The following is a 23,778-nucleotide window of genomic DNA, read 5'->3' as shown; positions in this document are numbered from 1 at the left end:
GGGATAAACGAGATGTAGGCTGTGTAGGTTTATGAGGGGGAATAATGAAATGCAAGCATGGAGGGGATATTGGGGGAGTTGAGATAGAATAGTTGATTATATTACTTATATTTGGTGGGGGGGGGGGCGTTGAAGTAGAATACTTGACTATCTATGCAGGAGGTATTGTTTTAAGAGAGATTAAGTGAGATAAGGAAAGATATGTACATTGCGGTGGAATTAATTGGCCGCCCAACCATCCGGGTGGTGTCGCACTTATAAAGCGAAACAACAAAAGACTTGGATGTGAGCCAATGAGAAAACACTTACGTCACGGTCAAACCGGACAGACGAGTTTCTGACACTGGCTTGATTTGATTATTCAAAATGGCGGACAAACCTTGTAACGTTTTAATATGTTAATTTGCCAAACATTCTTTATATGCACGCTTATGTTCTGTAACGACTATATAATTTATGCTATAAAGTAATATAATATACGCGTTCACCATTTTTATCTTGAGTTACAGTAGTCGGATTAAGCCTTGATTGGCATGGTTCATTGTAAGGTTCTTTCTGCGATCTAATATTACATGTTGCAGCGAAAGGGTAGTTCAAATTCGTCGACAACGTATACCGTCTGCGAATGCCGCGAAAAAAACCTCCCGCGCCTCGCCGCCGAAAGCAACGCAATCTACAATGTTATTCCTCCAGATATCATTGTCACTGCAACATTTAGATTTGATCTGAAGTCAATCAAGTAGCGAGGTCCGCGAGAATTGGAAGCTATGGAAAAAGCAATGTAATTACTACTTGGTTTGGAGAGGAAAAGCCCCGAGCATCAACCCATCGAATAATCAATTACGCGATTGATGACGATGGCCTTTAAGTGTTCAAAACCTTCAGCTGTACTGATCATGAAGAAGAAGATGTAAACGATTGGCGTGTAGTTATTGGTATAAAGATGAAAAGGTACTGATCGGCGAAGTAACGTAAACGACATAGTTCCAGCAGGAGGGACACACTTCAGTACCGAAACGCTTGACGACTTTATAGCTGAGTTATCAAAGAACCTTGACGAGGAGCCGCAATTATTGTTTACGGCATTTTACGATACTCTCATCTGCGATCGATCGTTCTTGGGATGAACATGAGCAAACCACACAAGCAGCCTCTTAGGATGAGAGACTGACCTCCCATGTAAATGGGAGCTTAAGCAATGCCGTCGGCGACGCCAAGGACTATATGCCTAGTAAATATTGAATTTAGTATATTTTACGATTTTGATTTTCGATTCGCGTCAAGATTATTATGCATCGATCTTAATGGAGCTGTCCTGCATATCATTTCATTTCTCATTGATTCATTTGTAATCAATGCAACCGTCGTGGCACACGTTCTCTAGAAAATGCAGAATTTTGGTCATTTCAGGTTCTTGTTTTGAAGAGAAGGCAGGATTGGACAAGCGTGAGAAATTTTGAACTAAAACTGCGTTATCGATCTGTTTGCTCTTTCATTAGTTTTAAATGCCAGGGTTTAAGTCGCGACTATACATCGATAAGCATTCAATTTACTCTTATCGACACGATCAGTTTATCCTGCTCAAGGGTGATTGTTATAGAGACTTAACTGCATTATATATAGCTTTTATTCTAGTGGTAATAAAAACCTTAAAGAGCTGAATTTTATAATATATTTAACTGACACTCATTTAACTTCTATAAGTTACAAGTTCTGTTCTCAATCTTTGATCATCATTGTCTTTGTTATTCTGTTACTACATGTAATACTATTTATGTTTCCATTCTAAATTCATGAAAGTCTATGAAAGGTTTAAGGCCTGTTATAACCCAAGAAGCGAAATGTAACGTAACCATCCCCAACCGCCACCACCGGACATGAAGATACCGTAAATCCTCGAATTAGCGCCCCCCCTCTCGAATTAGCGCCCCCCCTCTCGAATTAGCGCCCCCTTCAAATAAGCGCCCCTCCTATCGGCCAAAATTTAAAATAACTGCCCCCCTCCGCTCCCCCCATTTTGTGGACGAGTAATGAGGCAGCAAAGGATGTATACGGGTTTCGTCGTGTGGTATCAGATTTGTGCATTGTTTCAGTTAATGAACACGTAAAGTTTGGAAAAAAGTACAAGTACTAACAGTGCCGCGATTTAAAGTTTAGGATTAGGTTTTTATGTCGATAAAAAGCTTATGTTTTTGTTTACGCGCAAATGATTTATTAAAAAAATAATCATGTCAGGTCACGATTTGGAAAAAAATAAACAAGCGCCCCCCCCCCCTCGATTAAGCGCCCCCCGTCTTCTCCTAAATTTGAAATAAGGGCCCCGAGCGCTAATTCGAGGATTTACGGTATCTGCCAAGCTTCCGTTAACACTTCTACCAGAGTATCCTCCCCCTTCCCCTGGTACATAAATAGATGATGCTCCACCTCCACCAAACCCGCCATCGCAACAGTCACGATAATCTTGAGATCCGCCTCTTCCACCGTTTAGAAATGATTGCGCTGCCGATTCATTGCACTGCATGATTACCTGGCTGTGATTGAAGCATTCACCATCACCACTGAATCCTGCGCCACTGTATCCTTCAACTAATTCCCACCAAACTCATGGTTCAACACAAGTCAACCGGCCGCACTGTCCAACGGTGCCAAGCATCAATCCTTTAGCGTCACTCGCTTGTCCTGGTCCGCCGTCTCATATATTGCTCCCTTCCACTTCTGCCAGCAATACTGAGGGGGATACTGTTGGAAGGAAAAAACACAAATGATCCCCCATCGCCACCACTTCTGTATTGCGGAGGACGTTCAACACCTCGCTGGCCCACCAACACAATAAGTTTGGTTCCCTCCTTAACATGGAATGTACCGTTTATCCTCACCCCTTTACCCCCGTATGATCCACCGCCTGTGGCACCGCACATGTCAACGTAGTAGTAGCCAGTTAAGGGTGCACTCCACTCTTGCAGACCATTTGTCACGTTTATATTTCAAGGGAGGAGCCTTTGTACTCTGCATTTGAAGTTGGACCTTCCTTGCCAGTAGTGTTAAGTGTACTGAAGTGAAACTCAAGTTCTGAAAAACAAAATGGCGCGTGTGTATGGATTATTGTATAACCTCGCAGATCCCAAAACTCTCACAAACTCACTACTGCGACAAATTCACCTTTATCAACTTCAAGTTGATCAATAGCTAAGTGTTTCACTTCAACGGTTTCGCTTTATTGATGAAAAATAAATGCTTTTTATTGAGAAAACTGGTCTTGTTTTCACAGTTAATTACCAAGTGGCGGAAATGGAACCATGCTAAATTTTTAATCAACTGTGTTGTTATTGATTTGCGTTATTAAATCAATACTTGTCCTCAGATGAAACACCATGAGGAAAATAAAAACTTTTTGTTAAATCTGTAATGACCCGTGTTACGAGGTTTTTAGCCATTCATTGACAAAACGACAACCTTTCGTCTACAATTCAAACAGAAATAATCGTCAAATGCACCTTGGCCTAGTTAAATGCCTTTATTCGAGTATTTTCATTCAAAAAAGGTCGCTTAAATGGTGTAAATTTTTAACGGAATGACCGTGCTTATAGCACTAGAGCCCCAAGTACTTCGTTAATTTGAGAGTTACCGCCATTTCTGCATTTTGCGGCCATTCCTACCCATGTGACACAATGCGTTTCTTCGGCTCGTGTCTCAGTGAAGCTCAAGTTGAACACGGCGCGCGTGTGCGAAAACAAAAAAGAAACTGAAACACAACTCTTTTGAGTCTACCTACATGGGTGAATTATTATATGGAGGAGCCCCGGCAATAATTTTAGTTCTAGGTTCTTACCCGTTTTTACTCCTGACCACGGCAGCTTGTATGAACATGAAAACGTGTCTTTCTTCTCGTCAAACAAACAAGAACCACCATTGAGGCATCCAGTCATGAGGCAGCCCTAATATCAAACAAACAAACAAACAAACAAACAAACTATAAAGCAGGCACAGGGGGGGTGTAATTTGTAATGGAGTGAATGAAATGTTTTCCAGCTTATACGACTTTCATTAAAACTGTATTAGCTTGTATTTACCGCCTGACAACAAAGTACAACCTAAATTGAAAGTCATCTGCTCGCAAACATGGGCAAACCACGCTCAAGAGCAAGGGGTAAGTGCCAAGATGACCGGTATATTACAACAAATTTCCTTGCAGAATCGAGGCTGAAAAGCCGTACTTTGAATTCAAAATTCCACGCTAAATATCTCGCTTTGATAGCCGATCAAAGTGTGGGTTCTAATCACTTGTCACCAATGAACACAGTTACTAACTGTGCCAATGAAGACCATGCTAAGTTTCAATACAAACCCTTCAGCTGCCTCGTTAGCATAGTACGCAGCGCGTCAGTCTCATAATCTGAATTACAAAATTTGAAGATCGTGAGTTCGATCCTCACAAGGGGCGGACATTCGAGAATTCTCTCCATTTTATTGCAATCTTTTTTCTCTTTCGATCATCTGAGTTAAAGTATAAACAGGGAATTTCTTTTTTTACGATCATTATGTCTTAATTTTGAAATAGTATTATAATATAGAGAGGACCCTGCGCAGGCTCTGATTGGTCAAAAACCCATGTTTTATCAGAGTATAAAACATAGAAGAGGCGTATTTTATGTTTTTCGCCGCATTGCCTGCGGCTCGTGTTTTTTACATTTCCCTCGTGTTCTCAAATGCCCGTCGTGTTTTATCACAGTGTAATACACGGCTTACGTTTCTTTATTTGTTAATTTAATAGACTATTCCACTGAGCCCTCTTTGATTTTTGATTGAGTCTGTTTTTATTCAGGTTATTTATATTCCAAAAATCTTTTCTTAAAACTTTTTCTCAAAGTTAATTTCGTAACAGTCGACCAAATCTTGGTAAGTACTAATTGGTTTTAGAGGCTAAGGATGCACCGTACTAATTCGATTTAGCGCCCGGGACGCTAAATCAACAAAATACCAGAAAACGGCATGGTTTTAGGTAGTAAAGACTTTATGAGGCAAGAGAGGAAGATCTATGATGAGGCTAATACCTCAAGTAAAACAGAGGACATACTGCTATTTTTACTGAGTGGATATGACCCTTTATTATATGGCTAGCTCCGTGAGCGGACAATATGAATTAAATCCTGCGCTGTGATTGGCTATCCGAGCTGGCAAGATGGAGCTATCTTACCCGCTCGGGACTAGCGGCTGTGTCCCGCAGGAAAAATTTGCCCGAAAGCCATAAAATAAATGTTTTATTCATCATGCAAGCTTGTTCGGTCAAGATGGCTGGATATTGGCCTGGTTCTTTTTTTGCGTGTTTATGGACCTCGACTCCGTCTCGGTCCATAAACACACAAAAAAAGAACTTGAACAATATCCAGCCATCTTGACGTCAAGCTTGGTCAATAGCCTATTAATACACCTTGCCACACTTTGTGTTGCATTGTGCCTTGAAGAAAAAACAAAAAATTAAAATCGCCCAATATGGGACTTGAACCCATGACCCTCAGATTAAAAGTCTGATGCTCTACCGACTGAGCTAACCGGGCGGCTCATACAAATGACGTGACAAATGATGGAACTTCGTCTTGAAACCAGTGCACATTATTGATATTATCGTGACTCTAAAAACCGTATCAGTTGTGGACCTCTAATTCTGGTTATATCGAGAATTGCAGTCGGCCTCCATTCCTCTTTGGCTCCATAACAATGCACCGTTTTGAGCTCTGGCTTATCAGCTGAAGTTTTTTTAAGTAGAACTTATAAATCGAAACCGACATAAAATTAACTGATGTATGTTTGCAAAGGTCACGTTGCTGCGCATCCCTAAAGTGGCTTTGACAGCCCCTGGCAAAGAAAATTCCTCTTTTGCATTTTCTTCACGCGCGGTCATTTCAAAGTCATTTCAATTGACAATTATCAAAATCTAGACTCAATGTACTCCCTGTAATTTGGAATGACTGAAATGTATTCCAAGTTAAACGACTCTCACTGAAACTGCATCACCGGCCGTGACAACAAAGTACAACCTAAATTGTAAGTCATCTCCTCCCACACATGGGCAAACCACCCCCAAGAGCAAGAGGTAAGTGCCAAGATGACCGGTATATTACAACACATTTCCCTACATGAATCGAGGGTAAAAAGCCTTACTTTGAATTCAATATTACACGCTAAATATCTCACCTCGATAGCCACTCAAGGTGCGTGTTCTAATTACTTGATGCTAATTTTCAAAATAAAGCAAGCAGGTGCCTCGTTAGCGCAGTAGGCAGCGTGTCAGTCTCATAATCTGATTTCAAAATCTGAAGGTCGTGAGTTCGATCCTCACACGGGGCACACTTTTGAGAATTCTCTCCATTTTATCGCAATATTCTTTCTTTTTCGATTATCTCAATTAAAGTATAAACAGGGAATATCTTTTCTGCGATCATTATGTCTTAATTTTAAAATAAGAAATATCTTTCAATCGATCATTACGCCTTAATTTTTAAATGGCATCAAATGGATTTTGGCAATGAGCCCTCCTTCCTGATTCTTGATTGAGTCTACCGGTATTCAGCTTCTTTTTACTGTATTTGAGGCCTGGATACGTTTGACGGGCTGATAACAGAATTGGAAACAGTTATGAACAATACTCATCTCTCTTTTTTTTTTTTTTTTATTAAGATGTATTTTGATTTTTAACCACAAACTTTCATTTATGGTCATTTATAGATATATATAATTTCAATCTAAATCAGAAATGCTGCTTTTGATATTTATATTACAAAAATCCCTTTTTTTCAAACTTCAACTTAAAGAAGATTATGTAACAGTCCATCAAATTATGGTAAACACTAATTAGTTTTAAAGGCTAAGGACGCACCGTAATAATTCGATTTAGCCCCAATGGCACTAAATCAACAAAGTGTTAGAAAACGACAACTTCTTTTTGGTAGTAAAGAAGGCAAGAGAGGAAGATCTATAACGAGGTTGACACAAGTACAACAGAGGACATAGTGCTTTTTACTTTGGGAGACCGTCCAGCTATTTTTAAACCATTGAACTGCTTCACGTTTATCTACGCGCGCGGTCAGTTCAAAGTTATTTCAATCCACAAATAGCTAAAACTAGACTTAATTTGCTCCTTGTATTTTGCAATCAAGTGACTGTAATTTTTTCCAGGTTATACAACTCTCCCTGAAACTGCATCATTGGCTGACAACAAAGTACAACCTAAATTGTAAGTGGTCTTCTGGTCTCTTCGCACACACGGGCAAACCACGCCCAAAAGCAAGAGGTAAGTGCCAAGATGACCGGTATATTCCAACACATTTTCCAGCAGAATCGATAGTAAAAGCCGTATTTTGAATTCAAAACTCCACGCTAAGTATCTCGCCTTGATAGCCACTCAAAGTTCGTGTTATTACTTGTCGCTAATGAAGACCATGCCAAGTTTCAGAACAAATCCATCAGGTGCCTCGTTAGCGCAGTAGGCAGCGCGTCAGTCTCATAATCTGATTTAGAAATCTGAAGGTCGTGAGTTCGATCCTCACACGGGGCAGATTTTTGTGAATTCTCTCCCTTTTATCGAAGTCTTTTCTCTCTTTCGATTATATCAATTAAAGTATAAACAGGGAATGTCTTTTTTTACGATCATTAGGTCTAAATCTGAGATAGTATCAAATAGACTTATCCGTTGAGCCCTCCTTGATTCTTGATTGAGTTTATTGGTATTCAGGTTATTTATATTCCACTAATCTTGTTTTAAAAGCTTCTTCTCAAAGTTAATTTCGTAGCAGTCGACCAAATCGTGGTAAGTACCAATTAGTTTTAGAGGCTAGGGATGCAATAATTCGGTTTAGCGCCCGGGGCAGTAAATCAACAAAGTACTAGAAAACAGCATGTTTTTCGATAGTAAAGGATTTATGAGTGGATGATCTACTCGGATGAAGCTAACATCTCAAGTACTGGATAGGAAATAGTGCTTTTTTACTGTATGGATATAATTTTATACAACTTGCTTCACTTGTGTTGCATTGTGTCTTGAATAAAGACAAAAAATAAAGTCGCCCAATATGGGACTTGAACCCATGACCCTCAGATTAAAAGTCTGATGCTCTACCGACTGAGCTCACCGGGCGGCTCCTACAGATGACGGGACAACTGATGTGATGCGGTTCACATTATTGATATTACCTTGACGCGAAAACCCTTATCAGTTGTGGACCTCTAATTGTGATCATACCGAGAATTGCGGTAGGCCTAAATGGTCCTTAATTCCTCCGCTTTAGCTCCATAACATAGCACCGTTTTGAGCTCTGGCTTATCAGATGTAGCTTCTTCAGAAAAAGTTATCAATCGAAACCGACATAAAATGAATTGATGTATGATTGCAAAGATCACGTTGCAGCTGCGCATCTCTGAAATGGCTTTGAGAGTCGCTGGCACAGAAAATTCCTCAGTTAACTGAAAAGCTTTGCATTATCTGCAGGCGCGGTCAGTTCAAAGTCATTTCAATTGATAATAAGGAAAAACTAGACTCAATTCGCTCCGTGTGATTTGTGATCATCATCATCATCATCATCATCATCATCGTCGTCGTCGTCGTCATCATCATCATCATCATCATCATCATCAATCCTTATTGCCCCCAGTGGGGCATAGGGCCGCAACAATGTCTCTTTTCCACCGAGTCTTGTCTTTCGCAATTGCCTGTGCCTCTCCCCATGACAAACCCATCTCACTTAGTTCAGTTTCAACTGTCTTTCTCCAGTTGGTTTTGGGGCTCCCCCTTTTTCTTTTGCCTGCAGGTGTCCACCTAAGGACAACCTTGTGTATTCTTTCTGGCGACATTCGTAAGACATGTCCCAGCCATCTGATCTAAGCCGGCGTTTCTTGATTTCAAGATCGATACTTGTGTACCCAGTCTTCTGGTACAGATTGTTGTCGGAAATTTTGTTGGGCCAGAAGATGCTGCAGATCCTTCGCGGGCAGCTATTGTGAAAAGCATTGACTTTGTTTATGTCCCTTTTGACAATTCTCCACCATTCAGAGCCGTACAGTAGCACAGATTTAACGTTTCTGTTTTAGATGTGCACTTTAGTCTTAAGGTTATACTGTTTAGACTTTCAGATGATTTTCAGTCTACTAAATGCACACCTGGCTTTGTTGAGCCCAGCCTTGATGTCCTTCTGGACACTGATATCTGTACTGATCACACTCCCGAGATAAGTGAACTCTTCAATATGTTCCAGCGATTCTCCATCGATGTTGATTGGCCTTGATGCACCAGAGTTGACACACATAATTGTGGATTTCTTTTTGCTGATGATCAGTCCCGTTTTCTTGGCATTTATATTAAGATCGTCTGATTTCTCCTGAAGATGAGTAGGTGTTGAAGAAAGGATGGCAATATCATCAGCAAAGTCAAGGTCTTGAAGGTGAGAGAAGATATAGTCCACTGTATTCCACGAGAGCGTAGGGAAGTTGCTTGACGCATTACCCAGTCGATTGTAACAAGGAAGAGAATAGGCGAGAGTATACAGCCCTGACGCACTCCCGATTTTACTGGAAATGCTCCTATAATAGTGTTTCCAAGGATGATACTACATTCGAAGATGTCGTAGAACATCTTAATAAGGTTGATAATCTTGGGTGGTAATCCATATGCTTGGAGGATCTTACATAGACTTTCTCGGTGTACGCTATCGAATGCCTTTTGGAAATCGATAAAGTTGATGCAAAGAGATGTATTCAATTCGAGAGACTGTTCCAGGATGTTTCGTAAAACAAATATCTGATCCATACAACCTCTTCCTCTTCTAAACCCAGCCTGTTCTCCTTTGAGTGTCGAATCGATAGCCTTGTGAATGCGCTTAAGCAGTATTCCGCAAAATATTTTGCTTGGTACAGAAAGTAGGCTAATTTCCTTCCAATTATCACAGTTGCCGAGATCACCTTTCTTTGGGAGCGTCAATATAAGACCTTTGGTCTAGTCTTTAGGAATAACTTCTCGTTTCCGGATCTTTGAGAAGAGGTCCGTTAATAACCTAGATGTTGTACTTATATCCGCTTCCAACAGTTTAGCTTGAAGTGAATCAATTTCTGGGGCTTTTCCGTTTTTCATGTTTTCAATTGCCGAGCGAACCTCTGCTATGCCTGGAGGGCAAGTGTCTATATCAAGATAGGATTCAGAGGATGGTGGATCTGCTGGTTCCTCTGGATCTGGCCGATTAAGGACTTCTTCAAAGTGTTGCACCCATCTAGCAGCTTGCTCCCTTTCTGTTGTCATCCGCTTTCCCTAATTGTCTTTTACTGGCATGCCGTTGCTGCTGTTGTTGCCACAAAGTTGTTTAGTGATCTTGTAAACTGTATAAAACTCTTTCTCCTCTTCTGTTTCCTCTGCTTCGCTAGCCAGTTTCTTGATGAAGTTCCTCTTGTTTTGCCTTGCACTCCGCTTCACTTCTCTGTCTTTGATCTTGTACTCCTGCTGTGTCCGTTCAATCTGCCTTGACGATTTAGTATTCAACATCTTCTCCTTTACCTTCCTCCTGGCTTCTATTCTGACCCAAGTTTCAGCTGATAACCATTTCTTGGTCTTCTTTTTCTTAAAGCCAACAGCTTTCTTTGCAGCATCAGCATACGACTCCTTGAATCGATTCCATGAGCATCCCACTGGATCCACTTGATCTGATTCATCCTCAAGAGCGGCAAGTGCAGCAAACCTGTTCTTAAGCGCAATGCTGAAGTTTCCTCTGACCTCTGGCTATTTCAGTCGGTTGATGTCATACACTCTCCTGCGATGTTTATTGGAGTCTACAGCCATAAGCTTTCGCTTATTTTTGGTGAATAACATGTAGTGATCACTGCTTACATCTGCACCCCGATATACTTTTACATGCAGAAGGGATCTCCTCCACCTCTTGTCGATTATTACGTGGTCGATCTGGTTGATTGTACGACCATCGGGGGATTTCCAGGTCGGTATGTCAATGTTCTTGTGGGGGAAGATTGTACCCCGTATTATACGGTTATTGTTCAAACAAAAGTCAACCAGCCATTCTCCATTGTCATTAATACTGCCACAGCCATACTTCCTCATAGCAGCTTCGCAGTTGCTGTTGTCCAAGCCAACATTAACATTAACATCTCCCATTATCAAAAGCAAGTCATGTTGAGGGACTCTGGATACTTCATACTGGAGCTATTCATACCAGTCGCCTTTTACCTCGTCCTCAGCCCCGTTGGTAGGGGCATAACACTGTAGTATAGTGAGTTTACGGTATTTGGAATGGTACCTGGCTCTGATGATTCTGTCTAGGAATCAATAAGGGTCTTTTCTGTACTTCTGTTGATGACAAGGGCAATACCATTTGCATGTGCATTTTCTTTTCCGGAAAACAAAATTGTAAAGCCACCTCCTGTCCTCTTTCTTCCTGCGCCAGGCCATCTGCATTCACTAACACCAAGGATGACCGGGTCATATCTTTCCATCTCCTTTGTAAACTGTGCCGTCGTACCAGTTTCAAACATTGTGCGGACGTTCCATGTTGCAAGTCGTATAATCGTTTTGGGCCCAAGAAAACTCCTCCTTGAGCTCATAGCTTCCCGTGACGGGTTTTCACTAGGAGCTGTCATACTGGCTAGCTCCGTAGCTTGGCTTAAAATTTCCATAGGACACTGCGGATTTGAATTCGTAGTTGCGGTTTCCGTAACTAGATAGTTTTTACGGGGAGGGGTTATTGGCCCCACGCCCAACCCCCAACCTGGAGGGCCAGAGGTTTTCTGTAGGGTTTTCCTTCCCTAAGCACACGGGTTCCGGCTATGTAGAGGCGCCGGACACTCGCGTCTCGCCGCTGTCACTCAGCTGCCGCAGCACTCCCAGGGGCTACGATGACAGGGACGTGTGACATGCGACTTCAATGGCAGAGCTTATAGTTTGACGGTAGGCATATATTTCTCAGCATTTGCGAGGAGAATATTGGTGGCACTTGTTAACCTCACTGACACCTGTCGCCAAAGCGTTGAGCCTCCTGTAATTTGTAATGGAGTGACTGAAATGTTTTCCAGGTTATACGGCTCTCCCACTGGCTGACAACAAAGTACTGATCTAAATTGTAAGTCATCTTCTCCCACACATGGGTAAACCAGGCCCAAGAGCAAGAGGTAAGTTCCTAGATGACCAGTATATTACAACAAATTTCCCTGCAGAATCGAGGGTAAAAAGCCTTACTTTGAATTCAATATTATCTCGCTTTGATAGCCAATCAAAGTGCGAGTTCTAATCACTTGTCACTAATGAAGACCTTGTTAAGTTTCAGAGCAAATCTTTCAGGTACCTCGCTCGCGCAGTAAGTAGCGCGTCAGTCTCATAATCTGAATTAGAAATCTGAAGGTCGTGAGTTCGATCCTCACGCGGAGCACACTTTTGAGAATTCTCCCCATTTTATCGCAATCTTTTTTCTTTTTCGATTATCTCAATTAAAGTATAAACAGGGAATATATCTTCTACGATCATTATTTCTTAATTTTAAAATAGTTTAGGATAGACTTTCCCATGGAGCCCTCCTTAATTCTTAACTGGTAATTAGGTTATTTATATTCCAACAATCTTTTTCTAAAACTTCTTCTCAAAGTTAATTTCGTAACAGTCGACCAAGTCGTGGTAAGCACTAATTAGTTTTACAGGTTAGGGATGCACCGTAATAATTCGAATTAGCGCCTAGGGCACTAAATCAACACAGTAATAGAAAACATGAGGCATGTTTTCGGTAGTAAAGGCTTTATGAGGCAAGAGAGGAAGATCTATGATGAGGCTGGCATCTCAAGTACTGCACACGACATAGTGCATTTTTTGACTGAGTGGATTTGACCTTACACACATTACCTCGCTTTTTGTTGTGTTCCTTTATGTCTTGAACAAACTCGGAACAAACAATAAAATCGCCCAATATGGGACTTGAACCCATGACCCTCAGATTAAAAGTCTGATGCTCTACCGACTGAACTAACCGGGCGGCTCATACAAATGACGTGACAAATAATAGAACTTTGTCTCGAAACCAGTGCACATTATCAATATTATCGTGACTCTAAAAACCGTATCAGTTGTGGACCTCCAAGTTTGGTCATATCGAGAATTGCAGTCGGCCTCCATTCCTCTTTGGCTCCATAACATTGCACAGTTTTGAGCTCGGACTTATCAGATGGAGTTTTCTAGAGAAGAGGCGGTGTAAATCCAAACCGAATTAAGTAAATGAATTGATGCATGTTTGCAAACGTCACGTTACAGCTCAGCGTCCCTGAAGTGGCTTCGAGAGTCGCTGGCAAAGAAAATTCCTCAGTTATTTGAAAAGCTTTACATTATCTTCACGCGCGGTCCGTTCAAAGCCATTTCAATTGACAATTAACAAAAACTAGACTCAATTCACTCCCTGTATTTTGTAATGGAGTGACGGAAATGTATTCCAGGTTAAGCGACTCTCACTGAAACTGCATCACCGGCTGATAACAAGGGACAACCTACTTGTTGTAAGTCATCTCCTCGCACACACGGGCGAACTACGCCCAAGAGCAAGAGGTAAGTGCCAAGAGCACGGTTTATTACAGCACATTTCCCAGCAGAATCCAGGGTAAAATCCGTACTTTGACTTCAAAATTCCATGCTAAATATCTCACTTTGACTAGCCAGTCAAAGTGGGAGTTCTAATTACTCGTCGCTGATGAAGACCATGCTACGTTCCAGAGGAAACCCTTCAGGCAGCGGTAGGCAGCGCGTCAGTCTCATAATCTGAATTAGAAATCTGACGTTGTGAGTTCGATCCTCAAACGGGGCAGACTTTTAAGAACTTTCTCTCTTTTATTGAAATCTTTTTTCTCTTTCGATTATCTCAACTGAAAGAAACAAGAAATATCTTTCAAACGATCATTACGTCTTAATTTTGAAATGGTATCAAAAAGACTTTTCCATTGAGCCCTCCTTGATTCTTGATTGAGTCTACTGGTATTCAGGTTCTTTTCACTGTATTGAGGTCTCGATACGTTTGACGGACTAATAACAGAATTGGAAACAATTATGAGCAATACTCATCTTTTTTTTATTCAAATGTATTCTGATTTTTAACGATAAACTTTCATTTATGGTCCTTTATAAATATATTTAATTTCAGTCTAACTCAGAAATGTTGTTTTTGATACTTATATTCCAACAATCTTCCTTTTAATTTCAAAGTTAATTTCATAACAGTCGATCAAATCGTGGTAAGTCTTCATTAGTTTCACAGGGTAGGAATGCACCGTAATAATTCGATTTAGCCCCAAGGCACTACTGATGAACAAAGTACTAGAAAACGACAAGTTCTTTTTGGTACTTGAGGCTCTATGAGGCAAGAGAGGATAATTTATCCAGATGAGGCATAAAAATTAGAATTATCGCCCAGTATAGGACTTGAACCCATGACCCTCAGGTTAAAAGTCTGATGCTCTACCGACTGAGCTAACCGGGTGGCTCACACAAATGACGGGACAAATGATGGAACTTTGTCTTGATGCGGTGCACAGTATTAGTATTATAGTGAAACTAAAAACAATACCAGTTGTGGACTTCTAAATGCTCGCTAATACCGAAAAATGCAATTGGCCTCCATTCCTCCCTGGCTCCATATCGATCCATAACATTGCACCATTTTGAACTCTAGCTCATTTTTAAAAGGAAAAGCCAAATCCAAACCGACGTAAAATCATTTTGCCCCGTGTTATTTACAACGGAGTGACTGAAATGTTTTTCAGGTTATACGACGACGAATAATACCGTTTAACTATCTCCGGCACCTCATTACTCCCCATATATACCTACACATCCTACATCTCATTAATCCCCAACATATGCCAACACAGCTTACATCTCATTAATCCCCCACATATACCTACACATCCAATATCTCATTAATCCCCCACATATACCTACACATCCTACATCTCATTAATCCCCCACATATACCTACACATCCTACATCTCATTAATCCCCACATATACCTACACATCCTACATCTCATTAATCCCCACATATACCTACACATCCTACATCTCATTAATCTCCCACATATACCTAGACAGCGTACATCTCATTAATCCCCCACATATACCTACACAGCCTACATCTCATTAATCCCCCACATATACCTACACAGCTTACATCTCATTAATCCCCCACATATACCTACATAGCCTACATCTCATTAGTCTCCCACATATACCAACAGAGCTTACATCTCAAATGTCATTATCAAATGTCATAAATCTCAAAGATATCGCTACTATTCAGACTCCTGATATCTGGCAAGTTTCTTCACTCCCCCTGGAACCCCTAATCGGCTAAATTATCAAAAGGAAATGAAATAATACAATCCTCTAAGAAACTTCGGTGTTGTTTTTGGATTATTTAAAGACGGCAAAATTTTGACCCATTTCATTTAAGCCAAAAGTGGAAAAGAAAATTACTCTGCCCTGCCTAGCTTGGTTTAAATGTTTTTAATATACTATATTTGCCTGCAATTTCCAATCAAGTAGGAAAAAGGGGGGCATTAAAAAAAAAAAGGGGAATTCAAAATGGCGTCACTAGTGGAGTCAGTGGTGGTGTGTCAACAAGGGGAATTTGACTGCGATGAATAGCCCTAGCTATTGTAAAACACAGGAGGAGAGCTGTCATAATGGGATAATTTGGAAGGAAAAATGTTTCGTTGCTGTTTTGCTTGTGCAACATAGGATGTCTCAAATGTTTTCCAGGTTATACAACTCTCCCTGAAACCAAGATATCATAATCTCTCTCTGAAACTGTATCACCGGCTCAGCATGAAAGTACATCATACTTGTTGAAAGTCATCTCCTCACACACATGGGCAGCCCACACCTAAGAACAAGAGGTAAGTGCCAAGATGACCGGTATATTACAAATCATATCCCTGCAGAGTCGAGGCTAGTAGCCGTACTTTAAATTCAAAATCCACGCTAAATATCTCGATTTGATAGCCAATGAAAGTTCGAGTTCTAATTAATTACTTGCCGCTGATGAAGACTATGCTAAGTTTCACAGGTAGTTTTCCAGGTGCCTCGTTAGCGCAGTAGCCAGCGCGTCAGTGTCGTAATCCGAATTAGAAATCTGAAGGTCGTGAGTTCGATCCTCACACGGGGCAGTCTTTTCAGTTTTTTTTTCTCTTTATCGAAATCTCTTTTTTTGTTCTTTTTAAAGGAAACGAGGAATATCTTTTAAACGATCCTTTATGTCTTAATTTTAAAATAGTGTTATATAGAATTTTCCATTTAGCTCTTCTTGATTCTTGATACTGGTATTCAGGGTTTTTTCATTGCGTTGGGGCTTGATGATAACAGAAGTGGAAACAAATTATAGACAATACTCATCTTTCTCATTCAAATATATTCTGATTTTTAACTAAAAACTTTCATTAATAAACAGGTTGAACTTCAATCGAACTAAGAAATGTTCTTTTGATATTTAAATTCGTAACAATCGATCAAATCGTGGCAAGTTCTAATTAGTTTTACAGGGCATGCACCGTAACAAGAGACTATGATAAAAAAATTAAGAAAACAAACAAACAAACAATAAAATCGCCCAATATGGGACTTGAACCCATGACCCTCAGATTAAAAGTCTGATGCTCTACCGACTGAGCTAACCGGGCGGCTCATACATACAATGAGACAAATGATGGAACTTGACCTTGATGTGGTGTACAGTATTGATGAAACTAAAAACCGTTTCAGTTGTAGAGAGAATTGCAGTTGGCCTCCATTCCTCTTTGGCTCCATAACATTGCACTGTTTTGAGCTCTGGCTTATCAGAAGCAGCTTTTTAAAAGAATAACCTGTAAATCCAAACCGACATATCTGATGAATTAATGTATGATTGCAAAGGTCACGTTACAGCTGCGCTTTTGAGAATTCTCGCCCTTTTATCGCAATATTTTTTCTCTCTCAATTATCTCAATTAAAGTATGAGCAGGGAATATATGTTTTTACGATCATTATCTCTCAATTTTAAAGACAAATTAACTAGACTTTTCCATTGAGCCCTCCTTGATTATTGATTGAGTTTACTAGTATTCAAGTTATTTATATTCCAACAATGTGTTTTTGAAAGCGTCTTCTCACAGTTAATTTCGTAACAGTCGACGAAATCGTGGTTAGTACTAATTAGTTTACAGGCTAGGGATGCACCGTAATAATTCGATTTGGCGCTCGGGACGCTAAATCAACAAAGTACTAGAAAACGGCATGTTGTTTGGTAGTAAAGGCTGCAAAGGCTTTCTGAGGCAAGAGAAGAAGGTCTATGATGAGGCTAATATCTCAAGTACTGCATAGGAAATAGCGCTTTTATACTGTATGGGTATGATTTTATACACCTTGCCACACTTTGTGTTGCATTGTGTCTTGAACAAAGACAAAAAATAGAATCGCCCAATATGGGACTTGAACCCATGACCCTCAGATTAAAAGTCTGATGCTCTACCGACTGAGCTAACCGGGCGGCTCATACAAATGACGTGACAAATGATGGAACTTTGTCGTGATACCAGTGCACAGCATTATTGATATTATCGTGACTCTAAAAACCGTATCAGTTGTGGACCTCTAATTCTGGTCATATCGAGAATTGCTGTCGGCCTCCATTCCTATTTGGCTCCATGCACCATTTTGAGCTCTGCCTTATCAGATGCAGCTTTTTAAAGAAGAAGTTGTGAATCCAAACCGACATGAAATGAATTGATGTATGATTGCAAAGGTCACGTTAAAGACTGCGCCCCCCTGAAACGGCTTTGAGAGTCGCTGGCAAAGAACGTTCCTCAGTTAATTGAATAGCTTTGCATTTATCTACACGCCAGTATCAGTTCAAAGCCATTTCAATTGGCAACACGCAAAAACAAGAGTCAATTTGCTCCGTGTAATTTGTAATGGAGTGACTAAAATGTTCTCCAGGTTATACGACTCTCATTGAACCTCTATAACCGGCTGACAACAAAGCAAACATACTTGTTGCAAGGCGTCTCCCCGTACATATGGGAAAGGCCACGCCCAAGAGCAGGAGGTAAGTGCCAAGATCAACGGTACATTACAGCATATTTCCCTGCAGAATCGAGGGGTGTAAAAGCCATACTTAGAATTTAAAATTCCACTCTAAACATCTCGCTTTGAAAGCCGATCAAAGTGCGAGCTCTAATTACTTGTCGCTAATGAAGACCATGCTAAGTTTCAGAGCAAACCCTTCAGCTGCCTCGTTAGCGCAGTAGGCAGCGCGTCAGTCTCATAATCTGAATAAGATATCTGAAGGTCGTGAGTTCGATCCTCACACGGGGCAGAATTTTGAATTTTTCTTTCATCGAAATCTTTGCTCTTTCTCGTTTATTTTTATCAAAGAAAACAAGTCGTAATCTCGTCTAACTACCACTATAACTTAAAATAGTATTAAATAGACTTTTCCATTGAGCCCTCCTTGATTCTTGATTGAGTGCACTGGTATTCAGGTACTGGTTTTCAGTCTCGCCCTTTTCCAGAAGGTTGTAACCCTCACCAACATTTCATTTGTAGTACCTCGAGCCAAATACCCGAATTTCATAGCGCAATTAAAATATTACGATATGATACATCACAAAGGAATATTGTAGCCCAGCAAACGGTACACATCTTTGGTAGTAAAGACTTAATGAGACTAACACCTCAAGAACAGCAGAGGAGAGAGCGCCATTTTTACTGAGTGGACATGACTTTATAGACTTTGCCTCACTTTGCACAGAAAACAAAAAATATAATTAATCACCCAATATGGGAAATGAACCGGGCGGCTCTTACAAATGACGTGACAAAACATGGAACTTTGTCTTGATGCGGGGCCCAGTATTCCCCACATATACCTACACAGCCTGCATCTCATTAATCCCCCACATATACCTGCACATCCTACATCTCATTAATCCCCTACATATACCTAGATAGCTCATGCTATTATAAAACACAGCAAGAGAACTGTCATAAAGGGATAATTTGGAAGGAAAAATATTTCTTTGTAGTTTTGCTTCGGGCCATTTTAGTATGATTAGTGGCCGAATATCAGCCAGCCCTGGCTGGATACAGTGCTTCGACGCTGCAAATGGCCGAGTCTTGGCCAGTTGAGGTTCTCAGTGAATCTTGATCGCATCATCATTGTCGAATCTGTATTCACTTAGCTTTTAATTAACTGACGTATTGAAAGTAGAATTCTGTGGAGATATCATTAGAGAAAATAATTGTAAAACACCATGTGGTTTGAGACGGTTACCATTCAGTTGTGAATTTAAAAGATATATGGCTCGTGATGCACGTCAATCTTGGGAACATTTTCTGAAATGCTTGAAACTCTTTGGCATGCGTGCAGCCTCTATAGAAAAAGGCTTCAATAAAAGGGAGAAAATTCTAAAAAATGTGCCCCGCGTGAGGATCGAACTCGCGACCTTCAGATTTCTAATTCAGATTATGAGACTGACGCGCTGCCTACTGCGCTAACGAGGCACCTGTTAGGTTTGGGCTGGAATTTACAGGTAGCATGGTATTCATTTAGCGACAAGTAATTAGAACTCTCACTTTGATGGCTAATAAGGCAAGATGTTTAGCGTGGAATTTTGAGTTCAAAGTACGGCTCTTATACCCTTCGATTCTACTAGGAAATGCTTTGTAATATACTGGTCATCTTGGCACTTACTTCTTGCTCTTGGGCGTGGTTTGCCCGTGTTTGCGAGGAGACGACTTACAAGGTTGTACTTTGTTGTCAGCCAGTAACTGAATACAGTTTCAGTGAGAGTCGTATAACCTGAAAAACATTCCAGTCACTCCGTTGCAAGTTACACGGAGTAAATTGCAAACAAACATCAATTCATTTTTTTTTCATCAATTCATAACTTTTCCTTTCAATAAACTGTATCTAATAAGCCAGAGTTCAAAACGGTGCATTGTTATGGATCGATATGGAACCAGAGGGGAATGGAGGCCAACTGCATTTTTTGGTATTAGCGAGTATTTAGAAGTCCACAACTGGTACTGTTTTTAGTTTCACGATAATATTAGTACTGTGCACCGCATCAAGACAAAGTTCCATCATTTGTCTCGTTGTATGTATGAGCCGCCCGGTTAGCTCAGTCGGTAGAGCATCAGACTTTTAATCTGAGGGTCATGGGTTCAAGTCCCATATTGGGCGATTCTATGTTTTGTTTTTTGTTCGAGACACAATGCAACACAAAGTGAGGCAAGGTGTATAAAATCATATTCACTCAATAAAAAAAACACTATTTTTTATGCAGTACTTGAGGCGTTAGCCTCATCATAGATCATCCTCTCTCACCTCGGAAAGCCTTTGCTACCAAACAACATGCCGTTTTCTAGTACTTTGTGGATTTTTCGCTCCGGGCTCTAACTCGAATTATTACGGTGCATCCCTAGGCTGTAAAACTAATTAGTACTTACCACGATTTGGTCAACCGTTACGAAATTAACTTTGAAAAGAAGTTTTTAAAACAAGATTGCTGGAATATAAATAACCTGAATACCAGTAGACTCAATCAAGAATTAGAAAAGTCTATTTAATACCATTTTAAAATTAAGACATAATGATCGTTTAAAAAATATTCTTTGTTTCCCTTATTTAGGAAAAAATCAAAAGTCTGCCCCGTGTGAGGATCGAACTCACAACTTTCAGATTTCTAAATTAGATTATAAGACTAACCCGCTGAAACTTAGAATGGTCTTCATTAGCTACAAGTAATTAGAACTCGCACTTTGATTGGATATCTGATGAAAGCAAGATATTTAGCATGGAATTTCGAATTCAAAGGAAGGCTTTTATACCCTTCTACTCTTCTAGGAAATGTGGTGGAATATACCGGTCATCTTGGGACTCCATTCTTGCTCTTGAGCGTGGGCTGTGAGGAGACGTATATTTGAGGAATTAATGAGATTTAGGATGTGTAGGCATATCTGTACGCATATATAGGGGATTAACGAGATGTAAGGTATATAGGTATATGTGGGGGATTACTGAGATGTAGGATGTGTAGGTATACGTAGGTTATTAATGATATGTAGGATGTGTAGGTATATGTGGGTGATTAATGAAATGTAGGATGTGTATGTATATGTGGCAGAGTAATGAGATGTAAGCTGTGTAGGTATATGTGGGGGATTAATGAGATGTTGGATGTGTAGGTATGTGTGGGGGATTAATGAGATGTAAGCTGTGTTGGTATATGTTGGGAATTAATGATATGTAGGATGTGTAGCTATATGTGGGGGATTAATGAGATGTAAGCTGTGTTGGTATATGTTGGGAATTAATGAGATGTAAGCTGTGTAGGTATATGTGAGGGATTAATGAGATGTAAGCTGTGTAGGTATATGTCGGGAATTAATGAGATGTAAGCTGTGTAGGTATATGTCGGGAATTAATGATATGTAGGATTTGTAGGTATATGTGGGGGATTAATGAGATGTAAGCTGTGTTGGTATATGTTGGGAATTAATAAGATGTAGGCTGTGTGGGTATATGTGGGGGATTAATGAGATGTAAGCTGTGTTGGTATATGTGGGGGATTACTGAGATGTAAGCTGTGTTGGTATATGTTGGGAATTAATGAGCTGTAGGCTGTGTGGGTATATGTGGGGGATTAATGAGATGTAAGCTGTGTTGGTATATGTGGGGGATTAATGAGATGTAAGCTGTGTTGGTATATGTTGGGAATTAATGAGCTGTAGGCTGTGTGGGTATATGTGGGGGATTAATGAGATGTAAGCTTTGTTGGTATATGTTGGGAATTAATGAGATGTAAGCTGTGTAGGTATATGTGGGGGATTAATTAGCTGTAGGCTGTGTAGTATATGTGGGAGATAAATGAGATGTAGGGTGTGTAGGTATATGTGGGGGATTAATGAGATGCAGGAAAAATTTCCCCGAAAGCCATAAAATAAATGTTTTATTCATCATGCAAGCTTGTTCGGTCAAGATGGCTGGATATTGGCCTGGTTCTTTTTTTGCGTGTTTATGGACCTCAACTCCGTCTCGGTCCATAAACACACAAAAAAAGAACTTGAACAATATCCAGCCATCTTGACCTCACACTTGGTCAATAGCCTATTAATACACCTTGTCTCACTTTGTGTTGCATTGTGCCTTGAACAAAAAACAAAAAATTAAAATCGCCCAATATGGGACTTGAACCCATGACCCTCAGATTAAAAGTCTGATGCTCTACCGACTGAGCTAACCGGGTGGCTCATACAAATGATGAGACAAATGATGGATGTGGGTATATGTGGGGATTAATGAGATGTAAGCTGTGTAGGTATATGTGGGGGATTAATGAGATGTAGGCTGTGTAGGTATATGTGGGGGATTAATGAGATGTAAGCTGTGTTGGTATATGTTGGCAATTAATGAGATGTAGTCTGTGTGGGTATATGTGGGGGATTAATGAGATGTAAGCTGTGTAGGTATATGTGGGGGATTAATGAGATGTAAGCTGTGTTGGTATATGTTGGAAATTAATGAGATGTAGGCTGTGTGGGTATATGTGGGGGATTAATGAGATGTAAGCTGTGTAGGTATATGTGGGGGATTAATGAGATGTAAGCTGTGTTGGTATATGTTGGGAATTAATGAGATGTAGGCTGTGTGGGTATATGTGGGGGATTAATGAGATGTAAGCTTTGTTGGTATATGTTGGGAATTAATGAGATGTAGGCTGTGTTGGTATATGTTGGGAATTAATGAGATGTTGGCTGTGTGGGTATATGTGGGGGATTAATGAAATGTAGGATGTGTATGTATATGTGGCAGAGTAATGAGATGTAAGCTGTGTAGGTATATGTGGGGGATTAATGAGATGTAGGCTGTGTAGGTATATGTGGGGGATTAATGAGATGTAAGCTGTGTTGGTATATGTTGGCAATTAATGAGATGTAGTCTGTGTGGGTATATGTGGGGGATTAATGAGATGTAAGCTGTGTAGGTATATGTGGGGGATTAATGAGATGTAAGCTGTGTTGGTATATGTTGGAAATTAATGAGATGTAGGCTGTGTGGGTATATGTGGGGGATTAATGAGATGTAAGCTGTGTAGGTATATGTGGGGGATTAATGAGATGTAAGCTGTGTTGGTATATGTTGGGAATTAATGAGATGTAGGCTGTGTGGGTATATGTGGGGGATTAATGAGATGTAAGCTTTGTTGGTATATGTTGGGAATTAATGAGATGTAGGCTGTGTTGGTATATGTTGGGAATTAATGAGATGTTGGCTGTGTGGGTATATGTGGGGGATTAATGAAATGTAGGATGTGTATGTATATGTGGCAGAGTAATGAGATGTAAGCTGTGTAGGTATATGTGGGGGATTAATGAGATGTAGGCTGTGTAGGTATATGTGGGGGATTAATGAGATGTAAGCTGTGTTGGTATATGTTGGCAATTAATGAGATGTAGTCTGTGTGGGTATATGTGGGGGATTAATGAGATGTAAGCTGTGTAGGTATATGTGGGGGATTAATGAGATGTAAGCTGTGTTGGTATATGTTGGAAATTAATGAGATGTAGGCTGTGTGGGTATATGTGGGGGATTAATGAGATGTAAGCTGTGTAGGTATATGTGGGGGATTAATGAGATGTAAGCTGTGTTGGTATATGTTGGGAATTAATGAGATGTAGGCTGTGTGGGTATATGTGGGGGATTAATGAGATGTAAGCTTTGTTGG

The 23,778-nt window shown here is 40.3% G+C and overlaps 1 protein-coding gene, 10 non-coding genes and 1 pseudogene across 11 annotated transcripts; 4 read left to right on the top strand and 8 right to left on the bottom strand.

The window, feature by feature from the left end:
• Window positions 1-2,236: 2,236 nt before the first annotated feature.
• LOC149106449 (uncharacterized) lies at window positions 2,237-3,019 on the bottom strand (annotated as a pseudogene).
• Window positions 3,020-5,482: 2,463 nt separating this feature from the next.
• Window positions 5,483-5,555, bottom strand: Trnak-uuu (transfer RNA lysine (anticodon UUU)). Its single transcript has one exon. It is a non-coding gene; the product is annotated as a tRNA-Lys (tRNA).
• Window positions 5,556-7,466: 1,911 nt separating this feature from the next.
• Trnam-cau (transfer RNA methionine (anticodon CAU)) lies at window positions 7,467-7,552 on the top strand. The gene is given in 2 exon segments: window positions 7,467-7,503; window positions 7,517-7,552. It is a non-coding gene; the product is annotated as a tRNA-Met (tRNA).
• A 506-nt stretch (window positions 7,553-8,058) lies between these two features.
• On the bottom strand, window positions 8,059-8,131 carry Trnak-uuu (transfer RNA lysine (anticodon UUU)). The gene has a single exon. It is a non-coding gene; the product is annotated as a tRNA-Lys (tRNA).
• A 2,160-nt stretch (window positions 8,132-10,291) lies between these two features.
• Window positions 10,292-11,146, bottom strand: LOC149106446 (uncharacterized). The gene is made up of 2 exons (XM_089297361.1): window positions 10,911-11,146; window positions 10,292-10,715 (listed from the first exon to the last, which is right to left on the bottom strand). The coding sequence occupies exons 1-2, from the start codon at window positions 11,144-11,146 to the stop codon at window positions 10,292-10,294; spliced, it is 660 nt and encodes a 219-aa protein (XP_089153487.1).
• A 1,788-nt stretch (window positions 11,147-12,934) lies between these two features.
• On the bottom strand, window positions 12,935-13,007 carry Trnak-uuu (transfer RNA lysine (anticodon UUU)). Its single transcript has one exon. It is a non-coding gene; the product is annotated as a tRNA-Lys (tRNA).
• Window positions 13,008-16,096: 3,089 nt separating this feature from the next.
• Trnat-cgu (transfer RNA threonine (anticodon CGU)) lies at window positions 16,097-16,182 on the top strand. Its single transcript is given in 2 exon segments — window positions 16,097-16,133; window positions 16,147-16,182. It is a non-coding gene; the product is annotated as a tRNA-Thr (tRNA).
• Window positions 16,183-16,619: 437 nt separating this feature from the next.
• Window positions 16,620-16,692, bottom strand: Trnak-uuu (transfer RNA lysine (anticodon UUU)). The gene has a single exon. It is a non-coding gene; the product is annotated as a tRNA-Lys (tRNA).
• A 772-nt stretch (window positions 16,693-17,464) lies between these two features.
• On the bottom strand, window positions 17,465-17,537 carry Trnak-uuu (transfer RNA lysine (anticodon UUU)). The gene has a single exon. It is a non-coding gene; the product is annotated as a tRNA-Lys (tRNA).
• Window positions 17,538-18,279: 742 nt separating this feature from the next.
• Window positions 18,280-18,365, top strand: Trnam-cau (transfer RNA methionine (anticodon CAU)). The gene is given in 2 exon segments: window positions 18,280-18,316; window positions 18,330-18,365. It is a non-coding gene; the product is annotated as a tRNA-Met (tRNA).
• Window positions 18,366-20,161: 1,796 nt separating this feature from the next.
• Trnak-uuu (transfer RNA lysine (anticodon UUU)) lies at window positions 20,162-20,234 on the top strand. The gene has a single exon. It is a non-coding gene; the product is annotated as a tRNA-Lys (tRNA).
• Window positions 20,235-22,226: 1,992 nt separating this feature from the next.
• Window positions 22,227-22,299, bottom strand: Trnak-uuu (transfer RNA lysine (anticodon UUU)). Its single transcript has one exon. It is a non-coding gene; the product is annotated as a tRNA-Lys (tRNA).
• Window positions 22,300-23,778: the final 1,479 nt, after the last annotated feature.

Source organism: Orbicella faveolata, unplaced genomic scaffold (assembly GCF_042242905.1).
Source record: "Orbicella faveolata isolate gen_17 unplaced genomic scaffold, um_ofav_v1 contig_3, whole genome shotgun sequence".
Taxonomy (NCBI): Eukaryota; Metazoa; Cnidaria; class Anthozoa; order Scleractinia; family Merulinidae; genus Orbicella; species Orbicella faveolata.
Note: the sequence above shows the minus strand (reverse complement) of the source record. Positions and strands in the feature narration are given on the sequence as shown.

Excerpts from the sequence above, each read along its gene's own strand:
- LOC149106446 (XM_089297361.1), bottom strand. The coding sequence starts at position 11,146 with ATGGGAGATGTTAATGTTAATGTTGGCTTGGACAACAGCAACTGCGAA. Across the intron at positions 10,716-10,910 it reads CACGTAATAATCGACAAGAG|GTTTGCTGCACTTGCCGCTC; the intron begins GTGGAGGAGATC and ends GCTTAAGAACAG.